Source organism: Podarcis raffonei, chromosome 1 (genome assembly GCF_027172205.1).
Source record: "Podarcis raffonei isolate rPodRaf1 chromosome 1, rPodRaf1.pri, whole genome shotgun sequence".
Taxonomy (NCBI): Eukaryota; Metazoa; Chordata; class Lepidosauria; order Squamata; family Lacertidae; genus Podarcis; species Podarcis raffonei.
In genome coordinates this window covers 43,527,390-43,547,146 of record NC_070602.1, presented here as the reverse complement: position 1 = coordinate 43,547,146, position 19,757 = coordinate 43,527,390, and the positions used below count along the sequence as shown (strand labels likewise).

Genomic DNA, 19,757 nt, shown 5'->3' with positions numbered 1-19,757 from the left:
ATAAGAGGTTGCTCTTTTAAAGAGTACAGCTGGCAAGTAAAACAACTGCGCAGCCCCTTTTACTGACAAGCTTCTTTTTGGCATTCCCTCCAAGTGGAATTCCCACTTTGGCCTTATGGCTGCTTCTCAAGAGACATCCACACCACCTTTTTAAAGTACATGGCTCCCTCCTGAAAAACCCTGGAAACTTTGGCTTTGTTAAAAGTGCTGGGAATTGTAGCTCTGAAGGTGTATAAACTGCAGTTCTGAAGACAAAATAAAATAAAAAATTAGAGTATTGCAGAGGGAACAAGTTAGATTTCTCTAGAGCAGAACTTTCATATCTTCCTCATATAACATGAGGTAAGCATGTGTGGTTCGTAACTGTGGTTTTTTTAGGCAAAACGTTTCCATTCTCCCCACTGTTTAACTACTGTATAAACACTGGTAGTTTAAAATATTGGCTAGCTTTCTGTTGCTTCTGCTGTTTCAAGTATTTGCTTTTGGTCTTATTTTATTTGTTTTGTGTTGTAATACATATTACAAGGGGTGGCATATGAAAGTCTTCATTAGACTTCTTATGCATCTCCTCGGCAAGGCAGTGAGGTGTGTGAGTTCCATTTTAGTCAGCCTTAACTGCTGGATGTGAAGGGGAGAATAGGAAGCTGTTTTAGACTGAGTGACCGTTAGTCCACCTGGCTCAGTATTGTCTGCACTGACGAGTTGCTGGGCCAAGACATCAGTGCATCCAAGAAACCAGCAACTTTTGTCTCCTCCTTTCCTTGAGCTCTTTCCATTTCAGCTTGTCAACAGAAGGACTTGTAACTAGGAACGGGTAGGGTACCCTAGTTTGCTTATTTCATTTCCCCTCCCAATTTTTTTTAATTTTTTTTTTTTTTGGTGTCGTGTCCTGTTGGTTGTAAGCCTTGGGGCAGTAACTGTTTTGTTATTATTGACCTGTAAGCCGCTATGAGACCCTTTTGTGGTTTTAAAAAAATGATATTTAAAGAAATGTCTGAACCATCCTTCATACAACCAAAACAATTCATTCACCAGAATGCCTACTATTCCATTAATCAGGACCTTTAAATTAAAATTGGTAAACACTCATGAGTTCGCTATGTCAGGAAACAATTTTTTTGCCTTTGTAGCAAGAGAAGAAATAATGAACTCGGTCACTACAGCAGTACTAGACCTGGAACGGGACTTTTTATTGTGAATGAATGAAATTGCTCCTTTTCCAGTAATGGCATTGGTCCGCCCTTTTACCATCCTAAACAATTGGCTTATAACCTGGATAGATTGTAGGCAGTGCTAGCACCCATCTCCATATAATAGCTGAAAATGTTCAAATTACTTAGCAATTTTAGGTTCATTCTCCAAGGAGCAAACTAACCTTTTGGAACCTCCCCCCCCCCCCCCCCGCCGCCGCCGCCGCTTAATCTGCTGCAGCAGTGATCACATCACATTGACTACAATTGAGTACTAGTTTGGTGTAGTGGTTAAGAGCAGTAGACTCGTAATCTGGTGAACCGAGTTTGATTCCCCGCTCCTCCACATGCAGCTGCTGGGTGACCTTGGGCTAGTCACACTACTCTGAAGTGTCTCAGCCTCGCCCACCTCACAGAGTGTTTGTTGTGAGGAAGGGATAGGAGATTGTTAGCCGCTTTGAGACTCCTTAGGGTAGTGATGAAGCAGAATATCAAATCCAAACTCTTCTTCTGCACTCACATGCAACACTAAGCCTAAGCATTTGTTTTAACCACAGTTTAAACACACAGTTTAAACAATCCCATTTAGCTCCCCCCTTAGTCAAGCAGAGAAACAACAGAGCAGCTCGTTTAGCATTGTGTCTGAAGCATTATTTGTTTCCTTGGGAGGTTGTGGCGTCTCCTTCCTTGGAGGTTTATAAGCAGAGGTTGGAAGGGCATCTGTCATGCATGCTTTAGCTGAGATTCCTGCATTGCAGGGGGTTGGACTAGATGACCCTCACGGTCCCTTCCAGCTCTACAGTTCTATGATTCTATGATTCTCTCCATGATCAGGAATTCAATAAGAACAGGGGAAACAGGTAGAGAAAAATGGGACTCCACATTGCCATCTGGTGGCACAATGTTATCTCTTCTCTTTGGTGATCACTTGTAGCCGAAACAAAAAAAATTTTTTCCTTCCAGTAGCACCTTAAAGACCAACTAAGTTAGTTCTTGGTATGAGCTTTCGTGTGCATGCACACTTCTTCAGATACCTGAAGAATCTGAAGAAGTGTGCATGCACACGAAAGCTCATACCAAGAACTAACTTAGTTGGTCTTTAAGGTGCTACTGGAAGGAAAAAAAATTTTTTGTTTTGACTATGGCAGACCAACATGGCTACCTATCTGTAACTTGTAGCCGAGTAAGATTATCTTCCACAAACATGGTTTTAACAATGAGTCTGTAAGTGACTATGGAGGCCAGTTCTGGATCCACACGTCCTTCCAGTGGGGACATTGGTTTCTGGGTGGGAGTTGCTCACGGTGAGGATTTGCCAAGCGTGCCTTCCTCTTAGCACGTATCTCCCTTGCATCCTGAGTTCGAGTGTCTTCAAAGCCCATGACACCTTTGGTAAAGACTGTTCTCCAACTGGAGCGCCTGCAGGCCAGTGCTTCCCAGTTGTCAGTGTTTATACTACATTTTTTTAGATTTGCCTTGAGACAATCTTTAAACCTCTTTTGTTGACCACCAGCAATACGCTTTCCATTTTTAAGTTCGGAATAGAGTAGTTGCTTTGGAAGACGATTATCAGGCATCCGCACAACATGACCAGTCCAATGAAGTTGATGTTGAAGAATCATTGCTTCACCACTGGTGATCTTTGCTTCTTCTGGTATGCTGATATTAGTTCGCCTGTCTTCCCAAGTGATGTGTAAAATTGTGCACAATGTTATATCGCACATGCAACACATATAAGTCACTTTTTCTTTACCAGTCTAGCTGAGTCCTAAGTGACATGTGCATATTATGTTTAAAACAAACCACAAAGCTTTGTTTAGCACATGACTGGTGAACCTGTGACCCTCTAGATGTTGTTGGACTCCAGTGTTGGACTCCTGTGTACACACTTGCTTGAGAATGAATCCTGCTGTAGGGTTTATTTCTGAATAAACATGCACAGGATTGCACCGTCTTACGTCTCTTTTCTTCTGATTAGCATGCAGAGCACTGGATTTTTGGGAATGAGGCATGCGGCAGGATTTACACATGTGTGTAATTTGTGCAAAATACTATGCTGTATGAAGTTCCAAATCTCATGTGTTTCAGAGAGTATGAGAAAGAGGCCAAATTGCAAAATTCTTACTATGTATCAAGATTTCTGCCGATGCTAAGCAAACAGATAAGCAAATCAGCGCCAACTTTGAAATGAATGCAAAAGCACAGTGAAAAGTCATGTTTGAACCCTCAACAGATTCCTCTTCTCAGTCTCAGATTGGTGCATGTTTGTTTGAATGAATTGTGAAAGGCCAGCTTTTGTTGAGCAGCTTGTCAGGCAACGGTAGAACAGTGCATTATAAACAACAGTTTGTACATCCTGATATTCCAAATGAGTTAATGATAGATAATAGCCTGGAACTCAGATGACTAACGGCATATTACAGCAATTCTATCTTACACTTCAAACGTACCCTCCATGGGAAGACATTTTTGTGCATAATAAACTGCCTTGTCACATGAAAGCAAGATAGGTAAAAAAGGACAAAATATTGCAACCAAGATCCCAACTGCAGGAGAGAAAATTATTTTTCAAAGTGAGTGAAGGAGCATATGGTGGTATCTAGAGAATGGTCTTTGGGTATCAGAGGTGATTCAGTGTGGATGTGTCTAACAATTACAGTGCCAATTCCCATGCATCTCTAATCGTGACAACAAAGCACCATGGTGACTGTTCCATCGGCACCAGCATTGCCAGATGGAATGATCCCTCCTCTCCTCCCCTTGCACACAATTCGGGGGGGGTCCTACTGATCCCCTAGAGCCAATTTGTGGGGGCACTAGAGGTCATGGGGGATGAGGAGGGGAAGTCCCATTGCGAAAGCGGAAGCCCTCACATAGGGCATGTACTTGCGAGACTCTTTCGGTGAATCCCACCCATAGTCCACACTGTACTCCTATGCCAACACTATATATCATTGTGCTAGCATGGGTAGCTTTAAAAGAGGATTGGACAGATTAATGGAGGATAAGATTATCAATGGGTTCTAGCCAAGAGGACATATTGTATATCTTTCAGTTATCAGAGGCAGTATGAATGTCCCTCAAAGGAGCTTAGGTTTGGGTGATTTCTATGCACTCATGTCTTGCTTGCTTGCAGGCTTCTCATAAGCATCTGGTTGGTCACTATGAGAACAGAGATCTGGACCAGGTAGGCATTGGGTCTGATTCAGCAGGGCTCTTCTCAGTAGTGGATTGTGGTGTTGGGCAGGGCAGCAGTGCCCGCTTAACCTTTGGTTGCCTACATCACTGCTGCATAGCACAATTGAGAGAAGGCAGGTGGGAAAGCAGCACAGTTGGCTCAGCAGATGCATTTGCACTGCAATGACCTTGCTCCCGCCTCCATCCCAATATACAGCAGCAATGTAGTCAACTGGAGGTCATTATATAACCTGTGAGGCTGATTTTGCAAGCTTCTGAAATAGACTTTGGGCCATGTAAAGAGGCTGTACCAATGTCAAGGAAGCTCAGATCATCACAGGGGCAAACATAGCTCTTTTGAATTACTACGGTGATCTAATAAACAGAATATCTCATTAAGGACCTTTATCTCTCAGTTTGTCTGCTCAGATAGCATCATATATTTTGGATGTTCTTGTTTTGTGGTTTGGTTTCACCTTCCACTGTATTTAGTATTTGACTGGAAGTTCAGGAACGTAACAATAGCCGGTTGAGACAATGGACTGGTGGTTCATATGACAAGGTAATTAATTTTTCATAATGCTGACCTGGGTCAGAAATAAAGGTTCAAAACACGGTACGTTTAATACTGCACGAAGGGCCAAACTAGATGTTATAAGATACAAGGAATGACAGCAGTTCTGTATCTCTTATAACAACCAGTTATGCCCTTATCCACTAGGCCAACTTGTTGCTATTATGCCATGAAATAACCTCATTCTTTGAAACAAAGCTGCTTTCCATTTATTGGGGAAGGGTGGCTGAAAATGAGCTTCAGTTTTCATTTCAAAAGCGCTTTTAAAATTGTCCCAAATGATTTACTTTGAACGCCAGTGCCACTGCTGAGGAAATGAGGCGCTCATTAGACATGTGTCTTTGTGCCAGCTCTCTCCCAGCTAGTGGAGCAATGAGAAAATAGGAACCATCCCTTCTGTCCTTCCTTCCTTCCTTCTTCCTCAGTAACTGGATTACTAGAATGGTTTCTTTGAGGCAGATGAACTAGGCTTTCTTTCTGACACCATTAATGACATTCCCCTTAGATGCTACAGAAATTGAAATGGTCTAATGAGGTTAAAAGATCAGGATGTCCTCGGGACAGTTGCTGAGCCTTCTCCACTCAGCTCAGGGGGCGCAGAAAAGGGAGAGGGGGCTCTGCATGACCCCTTTCCTATCTGGAAATGCCACAAGGGATTTGACAGAAGCCACGGTGTCGTGCAGTAGCTCTGCTTGGTGTCAGCTTGCATGCTAAAGTTTGGACTGATACGGCTTTGTCTCAATCCTCAGTTTCGCTCAGGAGCTGGAAGAAGGTAAAGAGCCCTCCTGCGTGAGGCTTGTGGCATCTTAAGAACTTCTCACTACAATTGTTCTTGGATGGTCTTGCTGGAGTAGAGCAGCCCAGCACCAAGCAAGGATAAAAAAATGACTTCACAGAAACTTCTTTAGAGATAATATGGAGGCTTTGTGCATGAGCTTTAATTGCATAAAAGCAATGTGAGAGCTACAAGTTTATTCAAGCACTCTAGTTCATGCACTGGAGCTGACTCACTTTGAATGACCACCCTAAGGAGGTCAGCCTAACCCTTGGGCTCTTTCACATGGCTGGAGGGTTGTTAGGCAGAATCAAAGGGACCCATTATTATGCACCTCTTCCCAGTCTCTTCCAGCTCCAGCATCTGGCTGAATCCGAGCATCCCATCTCCACTGCCCTTTTTAATGGGTCATCTAATGGGTCATTAATCCAGCATGCGGCAGCTAGACTGGTGACTGGGAATGGCCACCGAGACCATATAACACCGGTCCTGAAAGACCTACATTGGCTCCCAGTACGTTTCCGAGCACAATTCAAAGTGTTGGTGCTGACCTTTAAAGCCCTAAATGGCCTCGGTCCAGTATACCTGAAGGAGCGTCTCCACCCCCGTTGTTCAGCCTGGACACTGAGGTCCAGCGTTGAGGGCCTTCTGGCGGTTCCCTCACTGCGAGAAGCCAAGTTACAGGGAACCAGGCAGGGGGCCTTCTCAGTAGTGGCATCCGCCCTGTGGAATGCCCTCCCACCAGATGTCAAAGAGAACAACAACTACCAGACTTTTAGAAGGCAGCCCTGTTGAGGGAAGTTTTTGATGTTTGATGTTTTATGTGTTTTTAATATTCTCTTGGGAGCCGCCCAGAGCGGCTGGGGAAACTCAGCCAGATGGGCGGGCTATAAATAATAAATTATGATTATGATTATGATTATGATTATGATTATGATTATTAGCAGTGTTAGAATAAGACTTCAGGCATATCCTTAAGGTATTCTCACCACACTATTAGATGGGAGGGGGGCTCCTGGGGGCACTTAGGCTACATATATGTCACACATTCAAAGCACATTGCCTCCCCCAGAGAATCATGGGGACTGTAGTTTATGAAGGGTGCTGGGAGTTGTAGCTCTGCAAGGAGTGAACTACAGTTCCCAGGATTCTTTGGGGGGGAGCAGTGTTTTTTAAATATATGGGTGCCCAATATATGCTAGTCTGTTGTGGGGACCTGAAGACAGCTTGGAGCTTCACAAATCCTGAAGCTGTCCCTGACTAAAGTCACTTCCAGGCAGTGAGCAATTTGCAGGAGAGATTCAAGAGCACACTATAAATGTAAGTTTCCACAATTGAAGAGAATTACCAGGTTCTTTCACCCAAGAGCTCAACAAATCCACTTTTTAAAAAAGGACTTTGGGGGATTAGGTTTCTGTGATTCTATGAAGGTGACAGGGCAATGCACTAAGAACTATGGGGTGGGTGAATGTTAATAGAAAGACGTACAACTACTACACAAGCAAATCAGGTTGAATGTTCATTGTCACATAACTACTCTGCAAACAATCAGTATGAATACTGAATAAAGACTATGTCCAAACCTCATTGGGCAAACAAATCAGGATGAATGCTCAATAAACAGATCATTTGCTTGGAATAGTTGGTTAATAGGGAATTCTATGGGCGTGCAGTTCCTTCATATATACCCTGAAGCAAATCTGGCTGATCTGGGGAGATTTCAGGAGTTTGTCTGAAGTGATCCAGCTTCCTCTGGAGTGGCCTGAACAAAACTTGGGTCCTCCAAAAGCTTTGTTATTATTAATAATAATAATAATAATAATAATAGTAATAATAATAATTTTTATTTATATCCTGCCCTCCCCAGCCAAAGCTGGGCTCAGAGCGGCTAACAACAGTAAAAATAACACAATTTACATAAAATCACAGTCAATTAGTGGTTCATGAGTACCAGAGAGACAGGTAGTACGCCAGCTAGAACTGCTTTTTTATAGATATGTAATTTTATTTATTTCAGTTTGTTCTGAAATTTTAAATTTTGCAATTGGTGATTTTATCCTGATACTGGTCACTGACTGTAATAAAACGACAGTATGCCTGAAAACATTGATATATCCCCACGTTCCCCACAAGCTTACTATGTAAGGAAAATGCCAGGGAGGGAGAAGAAGTGAGGGTAATTTTGTAAGTGACAGGGAATTATTCCTACCAATTATTCCTTCCTTACAAGGTTTGTATTTTTTATGTGATTTTGGTAAAGATGTAGAAGGAATTTTTCAGAAACTGTTCCAGTGGGGGTTTTTTGTTTGTTTTTGTTTTGCTTTGTGTGCATATGTATGACTGGAAGCAGAGGGCCATTATGGCTGCAAATTCCATTGAATTCTGCCAAAAAAGTTCATTGATTTCCCCATGCTCTTCAATGGGGAGGCACAAAGTTCAGGAGTGCTTATGATTACTTAGCAAGAAGAATATACCGTTTTTCTCACCCTATAGGACACACCGGCCCATAGGACGCACCTAATTTTTTGGGGGGGGAAATAAAGAAAAAAAATTATCCCCCCCCCCAGCCGCGGGGGAAGCCCGAGCTTTTAAAAACGCACCTACCGTAGTTTTTAGAGGAGAAAAGGATATCTTCCCGAAGCACGGGGCGCTCTGCTTCAGAGCACTCCGGGCGGCAGGATGCTATCCACAGCCTAGGGAACCCTGCGGGAACTCCTGCAGGGCTCCCTAGGCTGCGGATATCTTCCTGAAGCCTGGAGAGCGAGAGGGGTCGGTGCACACCGACCCCTCTCGGTCTCCAAGCTTCAGCGAAAGCCTGCATTCGCCCCATAGGACGCACACAGATTTCCCCTTCATTTTTGGATGAAAATACGGGCGAAATATAGGGCGAAAAATACAGTATATGCTATGATCACTCTGAGGATTTCAACATGACTGTACTGCAGGGTCAAACAAATGATTCCAAGATCAGGGAAAAAGTTAGGTTTCAAGCCTTTGGATAAATGTAGCGGTAAGGAGTCTGACCAAACTGCGGGAGGTAGTGGAGGTAGTGGAGGACAGAGGTGCCTGGCGTGCTCTGGTCCATGGGGTCACGAAGAGTCGGACACGACTAAACGACTAAACAACAACAAAGGAGGGTGGAACGCAAGCCACTGGACCTATCAGTCTTTTTCTTCACCCCACACTGCAAAAGAAACTTGCTAAACACCCTAAGGGGCAAGCATTCAACTGACATTCTGATTGATTGTGTGTGTGTTTAGGAAAAGAGAAAACAAGTAGTTTTTGGATAAATTTAGAGTCTACCTCATATTGAAAAAATTCTTCCTGAAGGAAGAGAAATGTATTTTCAGTCATAAAATGCTCTGGCTCCAGGAAAGGCAGGAAGAACAAGGGCTTCCCTCATGAAGAAGGGGGGGGGGGCCGACTCGTCTGTCAGGCATGTGATAGACATTATCAGTAACATCCACAGGCAGATCCCAAGATTTTAATTGTATTTAGAGAATAGTTAAAGTGGGGCAGTGGAGAGACATTAAAGTGTGTGTGTGTGTGTGTGTGTGTGTGCGCAGACACATGACAGTTTTGCTTGAGGGTTTTTAAAAAGTTAAGCTTTTTTGGTTGTCTTTCTGTTTACAGACACAATATTAAATTTTACTAGCCAGTTACAGACCAGCAACAGCTTTGTCAAAACTGGTCTCAGAAGGAATCCTTGGATATATGTATTTTCACAAATTTGGCCACCGCAGTTGTCATGGTGATTGTCTAATCTGCTGGCAATTGGAAAGCTGAGCACAATAGAGACTCCCCCCACCCACTACAATCAGGGAAGAGGGGGAGGCTCAGAATCACAGCTGTACTGGACGTCCAGTGTCTCTAATGCTCAATGCTGACATCAAAGACTTGACCTTGCCCATAGTAGTGATTAGTGAGTGTACAGTGCTTGTGCACATATAATCAGTTTATTCCAGCAAGAGGAAACTTCAGCTTCCATAGCTATTTAGAGCTATAATCATGCAGGATGAAGTTATGTGAATTGTTAAGTTTTCTCCTCAATTTGGCAGGATGGGATTGTTTGTATGTTTATTTTTATTTTATTGTATTAGATTAGGACATGGGTGGGGAAGTATTGGCTCTGTGGTTTGGTATATATTACTATAAGTGCATGTGGATAGATCCCTAGATGCAAACTCTGGCAGAATACTTTCCGGTAAGAGAGAGCAGAGGTTTTAAAACACAAAAACATACCTGCAACAAAGTGAAGTGTGGGTGTTTAGGCTTTTGAATATCCCACGGTAAGTCACTTACAGCAACTTCCCCTTTCTACCCCCTTTTGCAGCGAATAGATCAAACACTTTGGTAATTTTAAAAGAAGTTTACTTACAAACTCATCAAAGATCAAATTCTTGTGTATTTCCATATAGCAGCAAAAAAATAAAAACCCCGGGTAGAAGAACTTAGTTTACAAAGTATGCTAAAACTTTCTGAACACATGGTCTGAGCTTGGAGCAGTCAGCACAGATGTCCTCTCAGGTTGGGTTCACATGGTGGAAGAAAGAAGGCAAACAAAAGAACTGCCCATCACCGGGCATGAGGGACCGTGACCTAGTCAAGACTAGCAACAGCTTACTCTATGGTCTTAACCCCTTCATGCAGTTAAATAGAGCCAAACACGCTTGTTATATGAGGCTGCATTTCCCACAGGCTCATGGACCAGCTGCAGCCTTCCAGGCCTCTCTGTGCAGCCCATGAGGCCATGCTTCTCTCCCCTGGCCCTGCTCCACACCGTCATTGAGTGCTCTTGCCTGACCGTGTCCTTGAATTGTGATAATGCCTCTTGCTTTGCCTGGATGGATATATTTCTGATGGAATGTAGCTTTCTGTACAAAGGTGAGATACAAATCCTCTGCTCTACTCACTTCTGCTTCTGACTGCACCCACCACTGCATGTGTCCTCCAGAAGTTTGCACATAAAGGATTGTGGGCCTTGGGCTTTAAAAGGTTCTCTGTTCCTGGACCAGGGGACAACTGTGGTAGCCCATTACACAAAAAAGATAGCGGGGAAAGGAAGAAAGAAGAAAGGACAGGAGGAGAACATCTGGAGACATAAAACCCACAGGGTTATTCCATTTCGGGACAGCAAAAGCTCCAATGTTTGAGTCAAAAACTTGTGTAACTCAGCACATGAGATATCAGCAGCTAGTGAAATAAACAGAAAACCAAAGTACAATGAGCTTACTAATGAAACAAACTCTTTCCCTCCCTTCTTTATCTCTTTACTGGAATACTAGGATATGTTTTCAAATGTGGTATGGAAGGAAGCCAGTCAGCACAGCTAATTCTCTGGCTTCCTTGTAAACCTTTTCTTTCTTGTTGACCTCTTTCAGTTGTGTATTTGGAGAGCAACCATATTCTCTTTCAGAAATGTGTGGTGTACAAAGTCCATTCTCCTATATGTCTCTCTTTACAGGGTTATGTTAGGGTTGGTGTTTTTTCATGGGCCAAGACTCAATGTCTTTAATAGCTGCATGAAAGCCAGAAAGCAACACTAGAACATGACAGCATAAGAAAAGCCCGTCTGGATCAGACCAAAGGCCCATCTAGCCTGCCATTTTGTTCTCACAGTAGCCAGCCAGATGCCTATGGGAAACCTGCAAGTAAGACCCAAATGCAACAGCAGCCTCTCTAGTTGTGATTTTTGTTTCTGTTAAAAAAGCAACAATCCTGGGAGATCCTTCTTCCTCTTTGGCCCAAGATTCTTTCAGTACCTGAGGTGAAATGAATGTGTCTTCGGTCTATTCCAGCAAGTAGATACACTTTATGGAAACAGGATAGGAAGGACTGATGAACACACAATCCCTGTTCAGCTCTCTGGTAATCTCTCTTGGGAGAAAGGTGCAGGAAGCAAGCTGTCAGGTAGCTGAATCATAGAAGGGCCGGTCAAAGAAAGCATGATTTTGGATTATCTCTGTGAAAAACTAATGTATTTGAAATCCTGCCTGACTTCACCTACTGCAAAGTAGGAGGTGGGGTTTGCTGTGCTGCATTTAATTGTACAAGCTTATGTATAAGTAAAGGCAATAAAAAAACATTTTAAAAGTAAGTATTTTGTCACCACCAAATGCTTAACATTAAGAGTAAACGGGTTTATTTCTTTTTAAGGGATCCTCTTTCCTTTGTAGATATAAAGCCATGTTGCTATAGGATTTTTAAAAAAACAAATACCAATATTGTAACGGAGGAAAGAGGAAGGCTGTAGAATTGAGGCACACTCTTCCTCTGTCTTCAGGAGTACCTTTAAGGAGGGGACCAGGTACTGCAGTGGGTATGGGGGGTCAGCTACAATTGAAAGTTGTGTCTTGAGCAAGCACAGCTACTTTTGGATACAGTGGAATTGTTTGAGTTGCTGGTTGGTGTCTTATGTTGCTGCACCGCAACCATCAAAATCAAATGTCTGTGTCTGCTCTAATGTCAGAGGCAGACATGTAGTCTCAGGGATTTCTTTCAGTTCCAAAAATCTTATTCACATTAAATTTTCATTCCACTGACAAAGATATCAAACTACAAGCTCACAGCCACAATCTTTGTTCAGATTTATTAGTGAAACAGGTTAAAATTTCCATTATAGTAGTAGTCAGTAAATGCGAACTTTCTAAACATGAAGAAACGCTTTGCGTGTATAGGTCCCCAGGCCACCCATCAAATAACTTCACACATAACACATAATTTTTGTTTTGGTTTTTGGGCACTATTTTGGCCACAAATTTATTAAAATACAAAATCAGTGAGTGGTTGTTTAGACATTGGTTATGACTATCTGTCCCCCCGCCTGGGACAGAACTGACATCCCGAGGTCCGATCGGTAGCCAGTAGAAGAGAAAGTCAAACTGGGGGGTCACTTGAGCTAAGCGTCGGACCCACGCCGCTCACCCCAGCAGCTCCCCGAAAGCTTGCCTGCCCGGTCCTATAACAAGGATTCCCATAACAGGGATTGGGCGGCCCTGGTCCCATAACAGGGATTGGACGAAATCGTGGCAAGCCCCAGGATTCCTTTAACGGAATTCCCTTCAGCGCAATAGGAGGGGCAGGCCCAGCCTGACCCCTCCACCACCAGCATATTATAACCAATGCCTAACCGCAACCTTACAAGTTGTGACGAATTGCTGAGTAGTAGGCAAAACCAAATGGCACAGCCAATCACCAAATGGCAAAATTCCTACAAGGCCCCTGCTCCAAAGCAGACGACCCCATGACAGGCAAAGCAAGGTCAACCGGAAAGAGGGCGGGCGGGTGGGTGATCCGATGCACTCTGCAAAGAGAAAGAGAAACCAGAGTGCACCAATATTTAAAGACTATGGTCCCACCCACCCAATTTGCAACATACAATTTGCCCCAGCAACCCGGTTACCCAATCATGATGCCAGGCAACAACTATTAACCTGCCTGGCAACAAGAGGCCTGGCCTGGTGGCCCACACCGCAACACGTGCTCTCATTTATTGGAGAACACGCTTTCTCATTATTATTTTTTTCCTTTGCTACAATGAGCTGGTAACCGCATCCATGTACTAAAAATATTGTTTAGATCCCAATGATTGGGATATAATGAAGGACTCCTAGTGCATTCCTTCCACTTTGGAAAGTGGAATGAGTAATTCAAAACTACAACATTTTAGGATAAATTTGTACTTGTTCTTAGACAAATTGCTTGCTTCGTTTAGGAAAAAAGAGCTTGCATATGTAGTTGTAGTTAATGGTTTGTTTGTTTGTTTGTTTGTTTGTTTGTTTGTTTGTGAATGACAAGCTATGTTTGCCTAGTATAGCTGTACTATGCTATTTTATGCTTTCTTTCATCTTTATTCTGTTGTTGAAAATGCACATGCCTCTTGGCCTGTATTAACTACCACTCTGTCTCTTCCTGTCCAAATCCACATGTGCAGATTTCTGGAATTTGCAAAGAGGCATCTGAGGGCGTACAAATTGAGTTATCACTGAGATTTACTCATCACCGTGTATAAGCAAACTCCCTTTTACTATGAAAGTGAAAGAGATCTGTAATAAACAGCTAGCCTGAAGGGATGCAATGTTGATAGCTTAGCTGCTAAACATTTTTAAAAGTTCTTCTTACTTAATTCATTTTTTTAGAGGGAGAACTCAAGACAGTGTTTGGTGGAATAGTTCCATTAACTTTCCCTGAATGAACTGTGTCTTGGGAGATGTCTGAGGTCATCTTTTCTCAAAGAAGAACATGTAGGTACCTGTCAATAAAAAGCTATTAACGTAAAGCACTTCTCTTTATTGCTGTCACTTCAAGTTCTGAAAACCAAGTTATGGCAATTAAGTGTTCTTTCCTCAAGTACAAAGAAGTCTTCCTCTTAATCTAGTCTGTTCCAAAGGTTGTTCTCACTCTTGTAATTAATTCAATGGGCCACTCTGTGAGTCCTAAGACTTTGATGTGCTGCATAAGAACTACTAAAGTTCTACCTAGTCCAGTAGTCCATCTTCAACGCTGGCCAGACAAATTTAGGGGTCTGGATTTCAACCTCCTAATCAACCTTGACATCCCAGGCCTCTATTTTTTTCCAGGGAACAGGCTTAGTAGTGCAGCAGCAGTTTTGGTTGAGTCATGTTCAGGTGAGTCAGAAGCAAGTCAAGACCAGAACCCTAGACAGAGCAGTGGCTGTTGCCTTGTTTTATAGCTCTTGGCTGCTATAGTGAGGGGTAACAGGGGTTGCCCCAGGAGTTAATCTTCTGAATCTGTGTAGAATCTGTCAAAATCATGTCTTCTGGTCTGGAAGAAGGATCTGATAGGGGAGCTGGTCCTTGTCACATTTCCCAATACCACTGGTCTCCACATTTACCACGATCACTAATTCTTCCTGTGCACTCTCTCAGCGGCGTAGCGTGGGTTGTCAGCACCCGGGGCAAGGCAAGTAATTTGCACCCCCTAACCCCTAACCTGCCGCCGCTGCCAGCTTCTTCTTGCTGCTGCCTGGTCTGGTCTGGTGTGGTTCTCTCCCACGCTCAGCGCTGCGCTGGGCGGCCACTGCACTGTCCCTCCCCCAGATAGTCCCTCGCTCTCTCTCCGCACTGCACGCCTGGCACCCACCCCCTCCACAGTGGGCGGCAACCCGGCGGCTCAGATCGGATTCGCACAGCCAGCACTGCAGTGAGAGAGAGTGAGTGAGCCAGGTAGGGGCAGAGAGCTGCAAGTGCGAGCGCCCCCCCCAGATGTTGCGCCCGGTGCGGCCGGCCCCCCCTGCACCCCCCACGCTACGCCACTGCACTCTCTGGCAGATTGGATGATGTCTCATGTTGCCTACAATGTTTGTCCTGGGCAGACAAGTTCTCATACAATCCACTTGCCTGTCAGGAGATGTAGATATGTTAGATCCTACAGCCTCAGAGACCCCCCCCCCAAGAACCATAGAATTGTACCCTATGACAGTTTTTGGGTGATAAAAGTTGATCAAACGTTTTCCAGACATCCCATCCCATTCTACCAAACCAGTCCTTTAACCTTAGGAACTTATGTGGGCAAAAGGGTTTCCCACAAGCTCATAAATTCCCCAATACTGGAGAAGTAATAAACTTTATTACATATAGCCAAAGACTTTTGTAAACCTTGCATTCATTCATACTACAAATGAGTAGTTTACAAAATAAAATGTACATTGGCAACCTACATAAAATCTTCCGTAACTAACACCTATGCACCATATTTACTGCATGTAAAACTGAGTTTCTGCCTGTTTACACTTAATGTTGTTTCCCCCAGTGGTTATTATAAGCCTGGTATGTAAACCTGCACTTCTTGTTAATATTTATTGCGTGTCACAAACATTTCTTGAAGTTCAGTTTCCTTCATTTTGTCTGTTGCTTTATAATACCCACTTAAGCAAAGAAATCTGTCTACTATTTAATGATACAAGAAGAAAGTTAAGTTGATTAAATCCATTGTGTTTCGTGAAAAATACACCTTCTTTCACCCAAAGAACTTGGTAGATAAATCTGACACATTTTAAGCATGATAATTTTTTCTGTAGTGGAGGAAGGGGGTCCTGCATTAATGCTTCTCAGGCTCTTCCCGGACATGGGGCATCTTGTTCCACCCTCCAAATTGGGCTGTTCAGCCTGTGTAATCATGTCCTGGTTCTTCCTCTATTAACAGCTAAGATTGTTCGTTCTTATAGATTCCATTTAATAACTTGTTTAGCTTTCCCCATTCATAGTGAAGCCTTTTCTGCAGTGGCTCCTCGTTTGTAGAATGTTCTCCCCAGGGAGGCTCACCTGGCACCTTCATAACATATATTTAGGTACCAAGTGAAAACCTTTCTCTATAGCCAGGACTTTGGCTGATTAACATTCTATGGCCTTTTAAATGTGTTTGTGGGAGGGGAGTTACTGGTTTGTTTTTGCTTTATTATGTATTGTGTGTTCTCATTTTGTATTTTTATGTTGTGAACTGCGCTGTGATCTTTGGATGAAGGCCAGTGTGCAAAAAACAAACAAACAGACAAATAATGAGGTTAAATATGGCCCAGAAGCAACATTTATTTATTGTATTTGAGAAGGTGGTTGCTCAACCTGCAACTGTATACATTTTGTTTATTAGAGGGGTGGAAAAGCTTCAGGTTCCTGCTGTATACCGCAAGAAGTGATGGTTCTGCTTGGGAATATGAAGAATCTATTTGAGCCTTAGATGTGGCTAGTACTGAGACAAAGGCTGATGTTAGCAGGCACCTAGGACTTTAGAATATTTATGTAGCCGTAATTCATTATGACTTTGTTGTTGGTATGGTTTTAATCCTTTTCTAGGTATAAGAATTGCCAAAGATGCTAGATGTAAGCCATCTGGCATATCTCACATTTAACAGCATTCTTGAATTGAAGAGATGGGAAGCCTCAGCAAGACACCTTTGGGTTTTTTGCAGAGAAGAATAGCAGTCTATATTGGCAGTTGAGGTGGAGCTAGGACAGTGCATGGATGAATCTTAGGTCTGGGGCAGAGACAGGGAGGAACCAGAAGAGTAACAGGTAGAATCAGAACTTAAACTTCTAGGTAAGGAGTTCTGGTGGGTTAAAGGTGGAGCATCTGGAGTTTGTTGGCTTTTGGAACTCAATACTGGTTAAATGGAAGACCTCAGTTGTTCACTGTTTTCACTAATGAGACCAGTGAAAACAGGGTATTCAAAATGTAGGAGCAATGTCTTGTTAATCTTTAGGGCCAGACTGGGGAACTGGATGTGGCTCATGGGCCAGATGTTCTTCCCCCTACCCCCTGTGGGCTGAATGCTTTGCCAGATACTGCTTCACAAGGGCATTCTCAGGACCCAACAATCAGCTGATGTTCAGGTCTTGTAAAGCCCCTTTCAACATGCTATCATGCAATGCACATTGAAAAAGACTTAGCAAGACCCAACAATCGGCAGATTGTGGGGTCTTGAGAACTGCCTTGCAAAGCACTACCTTACAAGGCATTTTGCAAAGAGGATCTGAATGTCAGATCTTTAGAAGCCATGTTGAAAGCATTGGGCAAGATATTGCTCTGAAAGGCACTTCTCAAAACCAGACAAGTTTAGGGACTTCAGAGACCTAGCCTACCTTGTCCTATCTCCTCCCACCATTGCAAAATTTTCTATAAAGTGCACCCTTCACCAACCTGTTGCCCTCCAGATGTTTTGGACTTCAGTTTCTACAGTATCGGTCCAGCTAGCATGGCTGATGGGAATCCAAAACATCTGGATGCAACCAGGTTGGGGAGGACTGCCCTGATTGCTGGCTTTCCTAAAGGGAGACTATTAGCAGCATTTCACTTGAGCATTCCAAATCTTTTTGCAAGCACAATGAATCAACGACCCAGGTGGTTTTGTATGACTCTGGAAGTGTTCACAGTGACTTCTGGTTAACCTCCAATTATCATCCACAGCGTGAGATATAGTGAAAACATATGTGATCCCTGCCCCAGAGGGCATATGCATTGTTGCTGTAGTAAGATTTCATATTTACAAGTACAGTGGTACCTCAGGTTAAGTACTTAATTCCTTCCGGAAGTCTGTTCTTAATCTGAAACTGTTCTTAACCTGAGGTACCACTTTAACTAATGGGGCCTCCTGCTGCTGCTGCCATGCCACCAGAGCACGATTTCTGTTCTCATCCTGAAGTAATGTTCTTAACCTGAGGTACTATTTCTGGGTTAGCGGAGTCTGTAACCTGAAGCGTATATAACCTGAAGCTTATGTAACCCAAGGTACTACTGTAGTGAATCTGGTAGTGAGAATCTTAGGTTCTTGACTCATGAAAGTTTCTTTGTTAGTGTACACGCAAGGAAAAAACGTTGTTGGGTGGCAGAGATAAATAATGCAAATGGATTACGCTTCAAGGATCCCAGTCTCTTAGAAGTCCATTAGTTGAGAAGACATTACAGAAGCTTGCATCATTGTAAGCACTGCAGCATCCTTTTGCTGCCAAGGGTAGTAAAGAACTGCAGTAGGCCTGCCAGAGAATCTTTACCTACTTCAAAACTTTAGGGCACTTCTACACAATATTTGTAGGTGCTGGCACTCTAAATTAGCATCGTATGCAAGCCAAGTCATTATTCAAAATGATTGGATAATCCAATTAGCAAATCATGGGGACAATGAAGGACAATTGTTTTTGCCTGTGTAAATCATTGTCAGGTGTTTACTGTATTTACATTTTAATCGGGCAGCATTATTTTATTTTAATTAGACAGCATTGGGAAGGGGTGGGGGTGTAGGTGGGCAAGAAAGCACATACTTTTAATGTAGAAGCTCCCATGTTCAATCTCTCATAATGCTGGGAAAGGACTCTTGTCTGAAACTCTGGAGAGCTAGTACTGAACTTGAACTTGATGGACCACTGGCCCAACCTAGTATAAAGGAGCTTTCTAGCAGCAAGAGTTTATATTGGGGGGGGGGAGTCATCTGTATAAACAATTACATCTTGGAGTATTTTCATTTCACTTATGCACTTTCCCCCCTCTCTTTTGTAGTTGTTTCTGCTTCTACGAGACCTGATGAGAAATTCCCCCCTTTCTTCTACACGCCTCCTAGGCTGTCTCCAAGTAGCAGAGGGATGGTTTCTCCTGATCAGTCCTCCCACCCAGGTATTGTTCCCATCTTGGTCTTCAGAAGCTTCCCTGAGCCTGTTACCAATGGTGGTAACAGATTCCCCCTGTTATTTCCTTCTCAGCAAATGATGGACATCAAGCACATATTCTCTGAATGTAGAGGACTTAGTATTTAGATACTTAATAGACCTATTCTCCATTATTGTGTCCAGTATCCACTTCAACCCACCTGCATCAGTTGTTGTTGTTGTTGTTGTTGTTGTTGTTGTTGTTGTTAATAATACCCCACCCATCTGGCTGGGTTTCCCCTGCCACCATCAATTGTGGCATCAGACTCCATATCATAATTAAGGAAGACATCCTTGATACAAACCTGAAAGACTAGTAGAACAGCATGTTCTGTTTAATGTACTCAATTCCTCATCCTAGGTAGTGATGCATTTTCACTGCTTAGTCTTTTGTCCCAATGGCATTCATATAGTGTGAGCAGTAAATGAACCGGACATTGAGAGTGTAAAATACAACTGAATGAGAGTAATCTTGCAGTAATTTCCCTGTAGCTTATACTTTCTCTGTATTCTGCCTAAACCATTCCCTTACTCCTACAAATAATCAGATGAATTCAATCATGCGGCTTTAGAAAAGCCTTTCTTACTCACCCCTTGGTCCTCCAGAAATCATTTACTTGAATGGAAGAAGCATGCTATGCATTAGCAGACTGTAGTCTTTTAATTAGGAATTAGTAAATTATGTTAGTTTCTTCAAGCCAGGGTCTGAATGGCATGCATTCCTCATCTAAGATACAATGTGAATTCATTAGACGGGATATGGCAGGCATGTCCAAAGTCCGTTTCGGGGGCCTAATCTGGTCTGCCAGTCGATTTAATCTGGCCCCCATGGGCTCAACAACTTTGGTCGGCCCCTCACGCATGTTCACTTCATCAAATCTGGCCCT

General features: G+C 43.1%; 1 protein-coding gene across 2 annotated transcripts in view; it reads left to right on the top strand.

The window, feature by feature from the left end:
- The window catches only part of LTK (leukocyte receptor tyrosine kinase), a 98,437-nt gene that overhangs the window by 19,166 nt on the left and 59,514 nt on the right, over window positions 1-19,757 (top strand). The window contains exon 2 of one of the 2 annotated variants that reach the window (XM_053383203.1): window positions 18,725-18,838. The exons of the other annotated variant lie outside the window; for it this stretch is intronic. Coding sequence (XP_053239178.1) covers window positions 18,725-18,838 — 114 coding nt within the window. The remainder of the gene's footprint in view (window positions 1-18,724; window positions 18,839-19,757) is intronic. 2 annotated transcript variants of the gene reach the window in all.